The 14,405-nt window shown below is 38.2% G+C and overlaps 1 protein-coding gene across 3 annotated transcripts in view; it reads left to right on the top strand.

Annotated features, from left to right (window-relative positions):
* Nucleotides 1-7,424: 7,424 nt before the first annotated feature.
* Nucleotides 7,425-14,405, top strand: part of LOC121411960 (FTS and Hook-interacting protein-like) — a 45,619-nt gene continuing 38,638 nt past the window's right edge. For all 3 annotated transcript variants that reach the window (XM_041604887.1, XM_041604880.1, XM_041604873.1), the window contains exons 1-2: nucleotides 7,425-7,612; nucleotides 11,062-12,046. In XM_041604887.1, the coding sequence (XP_041460821.1) occupies nucleotides 11,267-12,046 (780 nt within the window). In that variant the 5' untranslated portion in view covers nucleotides 7,425-7,612; nucleotides 11,062-11,266. The remainder of the gene's footprint in view (nucleotides 7,613-11,061; nucleotides 12,047-14,405) is intronic.

Genomic DNA, 14,405 nt, shown 5'->3' with positions numbered 1-14,405 from the left:
TAATTGAACATATATAGCTCTCAAATTTCAATAGTGAGGAGGCTTTTCATTTAATTGCAAATTTAAGCACTACTTTGCATCATGATACTTAAAGTTCTGGTGATTATTATTGTTACGTAGAGATATATATGAAAATATATATCAAATATTTTGTTTCCTATCTTTTAGCCTAATATGTACTACCTTTTGATGAAATTAATTCAATGAACTTGGCTTAAGTATTTTATGTGACACCCTATAACCTTGTCTATAAAACATTATTCTGGGGTACGATTTTTTTTATGTGTAAACTACATTAATTTTTTGGTTGAATATGAACATATTTTGTCTACCATATCGGAGCAGTAATGAGAACATTAAATACCGCGGTTAAATAATTATAATATTAATTTTTTTTAACAACCCTTATCATTTGACACCTCCAAACTTAGAGTGATATTTTTATCTTACTAAACCCAAAGTATATAAGTTCCCAGGTTTTGTGTGTGTTGATTTTTGTTCTTTTTTATATAGAGCACAATTAAAATATTGGTACAAAACAATAAGGCTTAGCACTAACAGTTTTGAGATGTTTGTAAAGTTCAAGCAACTTATTATAGTCGATTTTGTGTTTAATGTATATGTATATATATTGTAAGACTCGCAAAAGGAGCACGATATTTCTATTAAAAAAAATGATATTGGTTCGGATTCTTCCAGACTGATGTAGTCTTTTAAATGATGGATGCATGGGAAACAGTGGCGTAACTACGGGGGGCATGGGGGGCACGTGCCCCCCCCCCCCCAATCGGCTGGCCAAAAAAAAAAAAAAAAAAAAGGGAAAAGGAGAAAAAGATGGAAAAAAAGGAAGAAAAACGTAGTGGGGGGAAGAAGAAATTGTTGTTTATCATAGTGTTATATTATATTACATAACATAAGAAGCATTTTTTCACAACTTTATGAAACATTATTTGCTTAATTGTGTCTTCATTGTTCCTGTTTTAAGTAGTGATCTTTTTCATGACTACTGAAAGTTATTGCCCTATTTTAAGGTTTTAATATAAAACATTTCCTGTCCGTGCTAACGTTCGCATTAGTGGATTGGTGAGATTTCTGCTCTTCATGAACTCCTAAAATCAGTCCTTATAAAATGTCAATTTTTCTGATCTGAATATCAAAAAAATTTAGCTCGCGCTTCGCGCTCGCATCATTTGGTTAGTGAAATAGGTGGGGTCTTAGTGAATACCTACAAACAAGCCTTGGAATGCCCCTCTTCATGTCTGAATTTCCTAGATTTTCAGCTCGCGCTTCGCGCTCGCAGTATTTCATTAGTGAGATGCGTATGATAATCATGATTACAATGACTTCAAAAAGTGCTCCATGTGTTTAGATGTAGTTCTAACAAAATCAGCAAGCGCTTGGCACTCGCATTAGATGACTATGGTGAGATATGTATACTCTGACTTAATGGATTCGTAACTATAGTCCTTAAAATATCCATGTTTGGGGTCAATATATACTAAAATTTCAGCTCGCGCTTCGCGCTCGCATCATTTGGTTAGTCAAATACGTAGGGTCTTAGAGAATTCATACAAACAACCCTTAGAATGCCCTCTTCAGGTCTATATTTCCTAAATTTTCAGCTCGCGCTTTTGCGCTTGCAGTATTTGATTAGTAAGATATGTATGATAATCATGATTACATGACTACAAGGTGCTTCATGACTGTGTTTAGATGTAATTCTAACAAAATCAGCAAAGGATGGCAATAGCATTAGATGACTATGGTGAGATATTTATACTCTTAATGGATTCTAAAATATAATCCTTAAAATTTCCTTGTTTAGGGTCAGTATATACAAAAATCTTAGCTCGAGCTTCGCGCACGCATTATTTGTTTAACGAGACAGTTAAGTATCATGATTACAAAACAATTTGCTTATAATAATTATTTGCATTTGTTGTGGCTTTCAAAGGGAGGGGACGGGCCGAAAATGCCTCCCCCCCTCTGGATTGGCCACTGTTGCCATTTTCACTTTTATACCTGCCATAAAGATAGTTCATGCAACACCCTGTTTTATTCCATATTGACTGTAATGTCTACTATTGGTAGAGATATTAAGGGGGTGGAACAGTGTGAGGGTGCACGAGTCGCCCCTTTAAAAAATTGTCTACATAAATTCGCCCACACCCCAGAAGACTGAGAAATCCACTTGTAGATTGGTCCAAGCAAGAAAAAAAAAGAGAAGAGAAAAAAGGGTGAAATATTAAATTACCAGAAAATCATATATTGGTTAACTGACAACGGGTAACTGGTATCAGAAGGAAAAAAACTTTGCTCACTCAGTTCGCTCGCTCCATGTCTGGCCCATCAAAATTGTTGGATCATTTTGCAACCGTACATCTATTTTATCAGATAAAAATTGGCATTCCAGACATGTACCGGTATTCAACGGACCACTATATTACTGCTAAACAAGTAAAGGACTTGGATAAAGTACAAAAAGTGTTTGCAAAATAATTCTTGGTTCGGATAAGACCTACAATAGACTATGAAAATGCACTAACAAAATGTTGATTATAGAATGTCTATAAAGAAGACGAACAATTCTGTGTATAGAGTTTGCTGAATCTCTTTAATAAAATATAACACTCACTGTAATAACTGGCTATACCAAAAAAAAGAGACGTATTCCAAACTTTGCTCAAATGAAATACAAAATAGATCGTTTTAGAAAAAGTGCAATATATTTCATTGATTTACTAAATTCCGAAGAAAAAAATACTTTCATAGCCTTGAAATCAACTTCATCTAAAGCATGCCTCCCTCATCCGCTCTGCACAGAACGCAACAGATGCCTTTGGCATCACTACAATCAGTAACTTGCATCACGTACTTAAATTGGCAACACCACAATTAGACTTCAATCATTCGCAATTTGGAAATACAAGTTCATAAATAATAGTAATACGTGTACAAGTCGTCCAGCTATAAACGCACACATCTCCCATTTTTTAAATTTTATTTTTTAAAAATTATTCTCCTTTTCCTATTTTCCTATCATGATACCGGAAGTTATGTTATCTAAAAAACGAAAACGTCGCAGGGTGGATTAGGGTCCGTGTAGTCATGGTGTAAATCTTCCTTTTTATTTTATTTTTTGCTTCTTCCTCCTTTAAGGCTTTCTTTCTTTCTCTTTCTTTCTTTATTTCTTTCTTTCTTTCTGACTGAAAATAAGCCAATAATATGCTTCCCTATGAAGTTCTCACCAATTTAAATGATCTTTTTTTTCTATTATCATTACATTTATATACGTACTGTTCCCGTATTTGAAATGATTGGTTTGGTGTTTCAAAACAATCACGTGTTGATCGGGAAGGAAACGAAGGAAACGTTATGGACAGTGGCGTAACAGGCGGGGGCAGGGGGGCAATTAGCTGCCCAACTGGCAAAAAATATATTAAAAAATAAATAAACGGGAAAAAGGGGGAAAAGGGAAGGAGAAAGAATGGAGAAAGGGAGGAATGGAGAAATGGGGAAAAGGAAACGGAAAGGAAAAAGGGTCAAAAGAAAGCTAAGATTTTTTTTAATAGAAAACGGTAGGAAAACGGGGAAAAGGAACGGAAGAAAAACATGTGAGAGCGATGAAATCATTCTGAAGTAGGCCTATTAGTGGATTAGGATGATTAGTAAGAAATGGAAATATCAAAAGATGACAAAATGGTAAACAAAAGCTGGAAATGAAGGTAGAATGCAATGAACCAAAAGCTAAATTGAATAACGAAGAAATGGACCAAAAAAGACTAACCGGACTGCCCAGGATTGAAAATAACGAACGGGAAGAAAATGCAATAACGGTTGCAATAAGGATTTTAAAAGAGTCCTCAGCCAAAGGGTTGAAATATCCATCCTGATATACCCGGGGAGAGCTTCACGCTGGCAAAAGTTTGGCCACATCTCCAAACCTACGGGGGGCTCTGCCCCAGACCCCACGCAGCAGGAGGGCTCTAGCTGTAACCTTCAAAGGGCTCTATAACGCTCCCTCCCTGTATGGACCCTTCCTGACGCACAGGGGGGGGGGTTGTTCCACACCCAAGGGGAAATAGAAGTAAATATAGGAGGCAACGTAATAAAAATCATAAATGGAAAGAAATGAAATGTGTAATGAAATATGCTGAATATAATGGAAAAAATCTCACACAATTCATATTTCATTTCAAAAGGCCTTTTTTTCGGGCTCGCTCAGATCGATGGCATTTTTTTTCCTTCACCAATTTTACCACACTACTATGTTGTGCCCCCTCAAAATATTTGGTTCATTACGCAACTGCGTTGAATTAATGTGTTATGTAAAAGCTATAATACTGCATATACCCGCGATTTAATTAGAAAGCTTTAAAATGGCTTTGATATCCGAGTTTCCGGGGGCTCCACCCCGGTCCCCATCTGCATAGCACTGGCGTACAGTTGGGCCAGCCCCCCCCCCATAGTTCTACAAACAAGAACAAAAAAGAAAAGCAAAGAAAAGTGTAAGATATGATGTTACTTACTGAATATAATGTTTAAAAATATCCAAAAGTTATATTCTCTCGAAAAGGTGATTTTTTTTGCTTGCTCGCTCGGTACTTATATAGCGGTTTTTCAGCGGTGTAACAAGGGGTCGGTGGCCAGGGGGGAGGGGGGCAAGAGCCAAAACTTTCCCGGTCATTTCATGGTAAGAACAGGCGTAACGTTGTAATGAGGCGTCTATTTTGAGAAAGCCAGAATTTATCTTTAAAAAATAAGTTGCGAGCGAGCAAGAATAATTTTGAACTTTTTGATACAAATTAAAATCAAATTTTGTGATAAATTTGGACATGATATCCAGAGAATAATATATTTCACTCTTTTCTCTTAAGATTCCTTTTTGTGGTCTTTACGCCATTGTGAACAGGATTGTTTGTAGCCTCGGAGGCCCTGTGCGAGCAAACATGGCGAAGCGAGGGATATAGCGGAGCCAGGCCTAATTCGCTTCGCGAATTAGGAAATCCCTCGCTTCGCTCGGGAAGCAGCCGCCAGGGCCTCGACAAGAGGCTAGATTCTTTGCGGCAGTAGCGTGAAGAGTAAAAAGAAAAGTAAAAAAAAAATAAAAAAAAGCTAAAAAGTTGCTTTATATAAGTCCCGATCGAGAATAAAATCACCTTTTCATGAGAATCTATAACTTTGAGCTATTTTTTGACATTATATATTCAGTAAATAAAATCATATCCTACACTTTTCCTCTGCTTTTCTTTCCTCCCTTTTTTGTTGTTCTTGTTTGTAGAATTTTTTGTGGCATGGCCCAACCCTTCCATGCGCAGTGCAGTGCGGTTGGGGTCCAGGGTGGAGCCCCCGGAACTTCTTGATATCAAAGCCATTTAAACCTCGCAGATTGCCGCTATTTTAATAAAATCGCGGGCATATACAGAATATAGCTTTTATTTTACACAACACATTTATTCAACCCTGCAGTTGCGTATATAATGGATATTTTGAAGGCCATAACATAGCGATGTGGGGGGGAATTTGTAAAAAGTCGCCAGCGTGCAAAGCGAGCTGGAAAAAAAAGCCTATTGAAATTAAATTCTAATTATGTGATAGATTTGTCCATTATATTCAGCTAATAGCACATTTCATTTCATTACACGTTGTCTCCTATAATTTCTTTTATTTCCTCTTGGGTGTGGAACCACCCCCCCCCCTCCCGCCTGTATGCCAGTGAGTGGACGTGACTGAACGGGGGCGTTATGGAGCCATTTGAAAGTTATAAATGAAGAGCCCCTATACTGCGTGGGGTCTGGGTCAAAGCCCCGGTAGCTTATTTGCATATAAAATTTAGCAAGCTTATAGCACAATGCATCGGTAGACCCGCCCGGCCGTGTTATTATTTTTTTTCTTGTCCCTTTTCTTTGTTTTCCAATTTAGCTTTTGCCTAATTACATTCTACCTTCTTTCCGCTATTGTTTGCCATTTTGTCATCTTTTTATTTATTTCCCACCGTGCTGTTGCATTATATGCCAATTTCGGAATGATTTCCTCCTTTCCTTTTCCATTTCTTTACCCTTTCCCTTTCTCCCTCCTTTTTTCCTTTTCCCGTTTTTCTTTTATTTTCCCGCTGAAATCCGCCAGGGGAGCAGCTTGCCCCCCGCCCGTTATACGCCACTGCGGTTTTTGGCACATGCGCCATATTGTGCCCTTATTTTTTTTTTCTTCTTTTCATACTGGTGCATTAAGCTTCGCGCAAAATTATAAAACAGAATCAGTGGTGTACAGACCAAAAGAAAAGGAAAGAGAGAAGGGTGAAATATGATATCATTTTGTAAATATTATGTCAAAATCTATCACAAAATTGGATTTCTGTAATAAAAATGTCAAAATTTTTCCTGCTCGCTTGCAACTTAAAAAAAATATGCCCGATACGCCATTTCTGGCCCCCTCTAAATGATATGACTGGAAATTTTTTGGCTCTTGCCCCCCCCCTCCCCCGGCCACCGACCCCTGTTACGCCCCTGGTTATACAAAAAAAACACACAGGGGAAGGCGGGCTAAGTTGAGCAAAGGGGCAAGTTGAGCCACCACCCCCAGGCCAATAATGAATGAGTCAGACATTGTGGTGGTATCATGTATTGATGCCCCATTAAATCACCCTTTACCCAACTATATTGTTTTCGACTTTGAAACAAAAAGTACTTTTTTAGACGGAAAAATACAAATTTCAGCCAAAAAAGTAAAAAAGGGTGTAAAATAGAGGCGAGCTTTTTACCCACACACGTCTTTAAATATAATAAAGAAATAAGAACAATATTGTTAGTCTATGTATGGATTTTATTCCTGTCATAGTCTTTTAAATGATGGATGCATGGGAAATATGTGGATGTGAAAATATCGCATGGAGTTCGGACTGGGGTACTTTGAGCCAGCCAACATGGGGGCAAGTTGAGTCATGGTAATTCTTATGGTAATAAGAATAATAAAAAAAAATAAAATTGAAAAGCCATTGATATAAAGGCAGATAGGTGTAAATTCACATGACAGCTCTTTTACTTTTAGAGGATGTTAGTATTCATAGAGAATTAGCAAGTGAAAAGACTTGAAATGAACAAAATGACATGCTGCTTCTCCCCGCATACATTTTGTACAGAGTTTTTGTGGCTCATCTTACCCCAGAAGGTGGCACAACCTACCCCACATATGGGGCAAGTTGAGCCATTTGACATCGGTTTTTTCAAAGGTCACAATGAATTTCAGTGTGGGGCTAGAAAGTTACATATAGTTGAAAATATTTCACGATAATCAAATTTAAAGGCAATGTACTTATTTCTATAATATTATTAGTCATATCAATTCTAACATGCAAAATGCAAGTGTCCAACTTACCCCGCCTTCCGGGATCCCCTACACTTCTAGCTACAGCGCCATCTTTGGATGGCAGTTGGTTAATGTTTGGTTTCGCGACTCGACTAGGGGGCGAGGGCGTAAATTGTGAGAACTCTTGACTCAAAACATTTTGGCGAATCACTAGCATTATACGATTTTTTTGCTCCGTGATATGATAAATATTTTCATCCAGAAACAAGTTATCAACAGGACTCTGGAACTCTCTCAATGAATACGGGTAAGTCGAAAGGAAATGCGCCAAGCTGGTCCGGGTACCTGTCACGTCCCTCTTTTACCGTTTGGTAGCATCTCGCAGTCGCAGTCCCACGCCACAGGCCCTCCCTCAGCTCAGACTCGGTGCGGCCCACTTGTTCACTGCTACCAGTACCACCCTGCCTGTGGGGAATCTACAGGTAGGACTATGGTATGCCAATGTTGTACAGAGCACACACTTTAAAAAATCATTAAAATATCACTTTTGTGACCAAAATTACTATTTTCCATACAGTTGGAATTCATTTTTCTAGTAACTTTGGAATAATTTTTGTATTCACCAGGGGCGATTGCATGAAAGGGTCTTTCCAAGGTCCCTGCAAGGACCGTCTTTCGTGTCGCCCACTCATTCAATGAACAAGGTTATAATATAACCTTGTTCTCAGTTATTTCCCATGTGTGGCAAAATAAGAGTGGCAATGTTTGGCTAATTTTCTCTTTTTTGGGGGGGCAAATGCTTGATGTTTTTACACTGACAGTTTCCATTACACCTATTATGCATACAAATTGGCTCTTATTTAAATTTGATACTTTAAATCATTTTTTTCTTAATTAAAAATAGAGATAAAAAAATGAAAATTTTCTTGCCATATTACTTTCCACCAATAGAGGGCGTACACAAAAATATGCCCAAAATTCAAGTTTTTGAGCGCTCTGGTGAATACAAAAATTATTCCCAAGTTACTATTGAAAAATAAATTGCAACTGTACGGAAATTAGAAATTTTTGTCACAAAAGTGATATTTTAGTGACTTTTTAAAGTGTGTGCTCTGGACAACACTGGCATACCATAGTCCTACCTGTAGATTCCCCACAGGCAAGGTGGTAGCAGTGAACAAGTGGTGTCGCCCATCTTTTATGATACGCTATAAGCAGAGGGTTTCTGAAATTTATAATAAAAAATAAGATCCGTTAGCTTGTTCTTAAATCAAATTTTATACAATTTCATGATATATTACATCATTTTATAAACAAATATTTTGTTTATTTTAACGGACGAATAGAATATATTTGCAGATGATTGGTTTAAAATGCGTTTCACATGGCGCATCATAAAAGATGGGCGACACGAAAGACGGTCCTTGCAAAGACCCTTTCGTGCAATCGGCCCCTGAGTGCTCAAAAACTTGAATTTTGGGCATATTTTTTTGTATGCCCTCTATTGGTGGAAAGTAATATGGCAAGAAAATTTTCATTTTTTGATCTCTATTTTTAATCAAGAAAAAAATAATTTAAAGAATCAAATTTAAATAAGAGTCAAGTTGTATGAATAATAGGTGTAAAGGAAACTGAGAGTGTAAAAAATCAAGCATTTACCCCAAAGAAAAAGAGAAAATAAGCCAAACACTGCCTCCCTTATTTTGCCACACATGGAGATAGAAGCGAGAACAAGGTTATATCATAACCTTGTTCATTGAATGAGTGGTGCGGCCGAAGAAGAACTCTTAGTCTTGCCGTCCCTTTTATTATCCACGACCGCTGACTGGGTGATTTCAAGTACGGTGTTGAAATCTGGTGTTGGTGTTGCATCAACACCAGCTACAACACTGTACTTGAAATCACGCTGGTGTTGGGATTGACCTCGGAAAATATGACGTACGGTACCGTACTGTATTTCCGGCAGTTTGTGTTTAGCTCTGGTGTGAATGTCGTCTGCTGAACCAAGCATTACCTTTACAGCTGGGGTTGACGATCTACATGCAATTTCCCTATTCACCAACACCAACCCCCAGGGATTGGGGAGATCGTGATTGCAAGTTCGGTGTTGGTGTTGATAAACTATAGTTCACAAACAGGAGGCAAACACGATGAAACACCCCCGTAAAATTATCTATTACAATATACAGTTAAGATGAGCGCAAATCATTGGAGTTTTACACATTTTAATGAAAAATAATATTTATGCTTTCTGAATATCGCAGTAATTTCAACCTGTGCATTCTGTACGATAAGATTTTACTGCAATTTCTTCCCGATTTCACTTTCGTTGAGAATTTCTCGCGTAAAGTTGAGATGATCAGCAGCGTAGCGCAGAGGCGTGACGTCATAGGATATTGATAACGCGATTGGTATCACTCCTCTGAACTCGGCTCGGTGTTAGTGCTCGGTTCAGCAGCCTTTTCACGCTCTCAACACCAACACTGAACACCGTACTTGAAATCACCCACTGTGCTGTGCAGTGAAGACGTGAATCGTGTGACCTTCGCAAAACGAGCTGTCGAGCTGATTAATTTAGTGATTAGGCCTACAAAATTGTTAGATAGATCTAAGATTTAGATCTGTATAAAGATATAGGTCTACCTGGTAAATAAATACAGATAGGCCTAGATCTAGCACAAAGCCAAACAGTAAGAAGTATTAATGAAAACAGACAACCTGATAGAAGGAAAGTCAAACTAAGAAAAGAAAAGGGAAGCATGGGAAGAGACGCGTTCCTTCCCTCATGCTGGGAGCCCTGCTGGGAGGAAGAAAGAAATGAAGAAAATGAGCTCAGAGTAGGTTTCAAATACGGTAAATGGAAAGAAGATGAAGAGGGCAAGAATGAAAGAAAAAAGTGATATAACTTTGTATAAGGAGGAAACATAGCCAGAGGAAGAAAAGGAAATTGAAAGAGATGTTGCCAAGAAAGGAAAATGAAAGAACCCAAGACAAAAAGAAATGGAAGAAGGAATGAAATGAATGAATACTAAATAATTATTATTAACATTTGATTACATTGTCAGACACCTTCAGTAGTGCATTGTGGATCAGGAGGACAAATAATCTTTGTGTGGCCTATGGATAATGAGTGTGGGATATGGTTGTTTCTTAATTTGCATACATGTACCTCCCAAATCCCAATACAATTTACAAATAATAGATCCTTCTACCGAGTTTCTTATTTTCTGTTTGATTTTTATGATATTTCCGATGTTATGTAAGTTACATTTTATCCACATTTATTTGTTGGAATGGACTTTCCCTTTTTATTCTCTCGAATGTTTGATGAAAGTTTACCATTAATTAAAAAATATATTTAATTAAATATGGGCAATAAAGGGACACTTCATTATGAAACGTGAATCTCCATTTTTGTGGTATTTTCATCTTTTTTTAAATGTCATAACCAATATAGGCCCTACATTTAGACCGAATAGCTCTTAAACAGTCTGATAATAACTCAGATTAAATTGTTATTGTATACTGTGAAAAACAGTTGTAAAAATTGGAAATGGTACAGTAAATTATTTACTTTAATTCCAGCAGATACATGCAGAACAATTTACAAAAAGTTGTTTTCATCCACATTCTGGACTTATTTGCTGAATATTGAACACATTGATTGGTCATGATGCAATGATGATCAATATTCATCAAAATCTTTGCCCTAATTTTCTTATTTTAGATTTGTGTTCTTTATTTTTTTTTACACAGGGACTGTAAATTCTTCTTGCACTGAGTACAAATTCCTGAAATGGAAGGTGTGACATGAGCAAGAGATCTATCCAAGGAATTAAAAGCCAAAATTTGAATATTAAAGAAGGAATTTACAGATCAGTCATGTTGTAGATGTAGGAGATTTCAATAGAGCGATTGAAGACTTTTTGAATCAGACTTGTGAAGATTACAAAAACTCAGCATGAGCCGTTTTCTAAGGAGGAGGAGTAACACTGCCACGCCCACAGTGAGTTCTCCACCTCCATCTGCAAGTCATCATTCACAAGAGAGGGCGCTATCACCTGAGGCGGAGGCACAGCAAGTGCGCCTTGAGGTCTACTTGAACCATTGGCAGCAGATTCAAGCAATAGTCAACAAGGTTTTCAACAGCCGTCGAAGTTGGTCCAAGGTCACGAATGATGATGTCCAAACTGTTGTCAACTACACCATCCAGATGATGCATCTCCTGGTGGAGGAGGAAGCTCCTGCTCAGGGTACGATCGGCCGTCTCCTGGAGATTCTCATTCAGGAGAATATCCTGGAGAAGCTCTACATCTGGAGCGAACGTGCTGGCGACTTTCAGGAGGATGCCAAGCGAGAACTCCTAAAGATCTACGAGCTCATCATAGGCCAGTGCAAACAGTCTGTGTTGATGCATCCTGCAATCCTCAATCCGTTGCTTCGGCTTCTGTTAGCCTGTTGGGAACACTCAAGGGAGGATACAGAGAGGCAGCTCATTCCCTTGCTCCAGGCTCTCTGTATATCTCTCTCCCAGGATCCTAATCTCCTCGAGTTCCTCTTCCATGCCAGTCCAAGCAAGGGGCCGGCAAAGTTTCTTCTCTTCTCTCTTCTTATCCCTTACATCCATCGAGAAGGGTTAATGGGTCAACAGGCTCGGGATGCTCTCCTACTCTGTATCTCTGTGTCAGCTGAAGCTAAACATATTGGGAAGTACATTGCAGACAGCACCAATCTCTGTCCGGTAAGTAAATATTTCACTCGTTCTTGGATCTTTGGGAGGAAAGTGAGTTTGGAAGTTGTTCATTATTGTTAACAGTGTAGAATAATAGAATGTAAACAAACTATCCAAATATGATTTTTGTCTCGCCTGCATAGCAGAGTGAGACTATAGGCGCCGCTTTTCCGACGGCGGCGGCGGTGCAACATCAAATCTTAACCTGAGGTTAAGTTTTTGAAATGACGTCATAACTTAGAAAGTATATGGACCTAGTTCATGAAACTTGGCCATAAGGTTAATCAAGTATTACTGAACATCCTATTAGAGTTTCATGTCACATGACCAAGGTCAAAGGTCATTTAGGGTCAATGAACTTTGGCCGAATTGGGGGTATCTGTTGAATTCCCATCATAACTTTGACAGTTTATGGATCTGATTCATGAAACATGGACATAATAGTAATCAAGCATCACTGAACATTTTGTGCAAGTTTCAGCTGTCATGATTAAGGTCAAAGGTCATTTAGGGTCAATGAACTTTGGCCGAATTGGGGGCATCTGTTGAATTACCATCATAACTTTGAAAGTTTATTGGTCTAGTTCGTTAAACTTGGACATTAGAGTAATCAAGTATCACTGAACATCCTGTGCGCATTTCAGGTCACATGACCAAGGTCAAAGCTCAATGAACTTTGGCCAAATTGGGTGTATCTGTTGAATTACCATCATAACTTTGAAAGTTTATGGATCTGATTCATGAATCTTGGACATAAGAGTAATCAAGTATCACTGAACATCCTGTGCTGGTTTCAAGTCACATGATCAAGGTCAAAGGTCATGTAAGGTCAATGAAGCAAAGTGAGACTATAGGCGCCGCTTTTCCGACGGCAGCGGCGGCGTCAACATCAAATCTTAACCTGAGGTTAAGTTTTTGAAATGACGTCATAACTTAGAAAGTATATGGACCTAGTTAATAAAACTTGGCCATAAGGTTAATCAAGTATTACTGAACATCCTATTAGAGTTTCATGTCACATGATCAAGGTCAAAGGTCATTTAGGGTCAATGAACTTAGACCATGTTGGAGGAATCAACATCGAAATCTTAACCTGAGGTTAAGTTTTTGAAATGTCATCATAACTTAGAAAATATATGGACCTAGTTCATGAAACTTGGACATAAGGTTAATCAAGTATCACTTAACATCCTGCATGAGTTTCACGTCACATGACCAAGGTCAAAGGTCATTTAGGGTCAATGAACTTTGGCCGAATTGGGGATATCTGTTGAATTCCCATCATAACTTTGAAAGCTTATGGATCTGATTCATGAAACTTGGACATAATAGTAATCATGCATCACTGAAAATTTTGTGCAAGTTTCAGGTCTCATGATTAAGGTCAAAGGTCATTTAGGGTCAATGAACTTTGGCCGAATCGGGGGTATCTGTTGAATTACCATCATAACTTTGAAAGTTTATGGATCTGATTCATGAAACTTGTACATAAGAGTAATCAAGTATCACTGAACATCCTGTTCGAGTTTCAGGTCACATGATCAAGGTCAAAGGTCATGTAAGGTCAATGAACTTTGGCCATGTTGGGTTTTTTGTTGAATAACCATCATATCTCTGTAAGTTTATTGGTCTAGTTCATAAAAAGTGGACATAAGAGTAACCATGTATCACTGAACATCTTGTGCGAGTTAGAGTAGTATTCAAAGTCAGCACTGCTGCTATATTGATAGGGACAGTGATTTTCCGTTTCAAAAAATGGCCTTTTCCGTTTCAGAAAATCACAAATTCCGTTTCAGCACGTCAGAAAACGGAAATTCCGTTTCCCCATAGACGTTGTACACACGGAAAAGTGACAATTCCGTTTACACATTGAATAGCAAAATCAAAGCGCATACACTCGCACTGGCCAAACTGCTACTGTACCAACAACACAATAGAATCCGTTCTAATCGGATCTATGCTGGTGTATTTAATGATTTTTCAAACTGATTTAGCATGCATACATCCTCACCTTTCACATAATAAGCATTATTTTACGGTGAAATTAAATTTCAACGATAATTTTGGGGTTTTTTGGACATCGTTATCATCAGTCAACGACTTTCGCCAATCCGCCATCTTGGATTTTAAGACCACAATATCGTGCTGTTACATCTTCAAACGTAGAGGGCAGCAACACACGACCGTGCAGTTGAGCGATCTGAAGCGATGTGAAGCTCAACCCGGCCGGCCGCGCCGGGTACGATCGCGGGGTACTATCGAGTGTGCTGATGTCGAGAGCAATCACGATGTGTGAATTGTCATGATTGTAGCGAAGTGAGATCGTGTTTTCTAGGGTTTTGTGGCCATTTAATATTCTCATTTTGTT

This window comes from Lytechinus variegatus, chromosome 1 (genome assembly GCF_018143015.1).
Source record: "Lytechinus variegatus isolate NC3 chromosome 1, Lvar_3.0, whole genome shotgun sequence".
Classification (NCBI taxonomy): domain Eukaryota; kingdom Metazoa; phylum Echinodermata; class Echinoidea; order Temnopleuroida; family Toxopneustidae; genus Lytechinus; species Lytechinus variegatus.
This window is presented reverse-complemented; position numbering and strand designations above follow the sequence as displayed.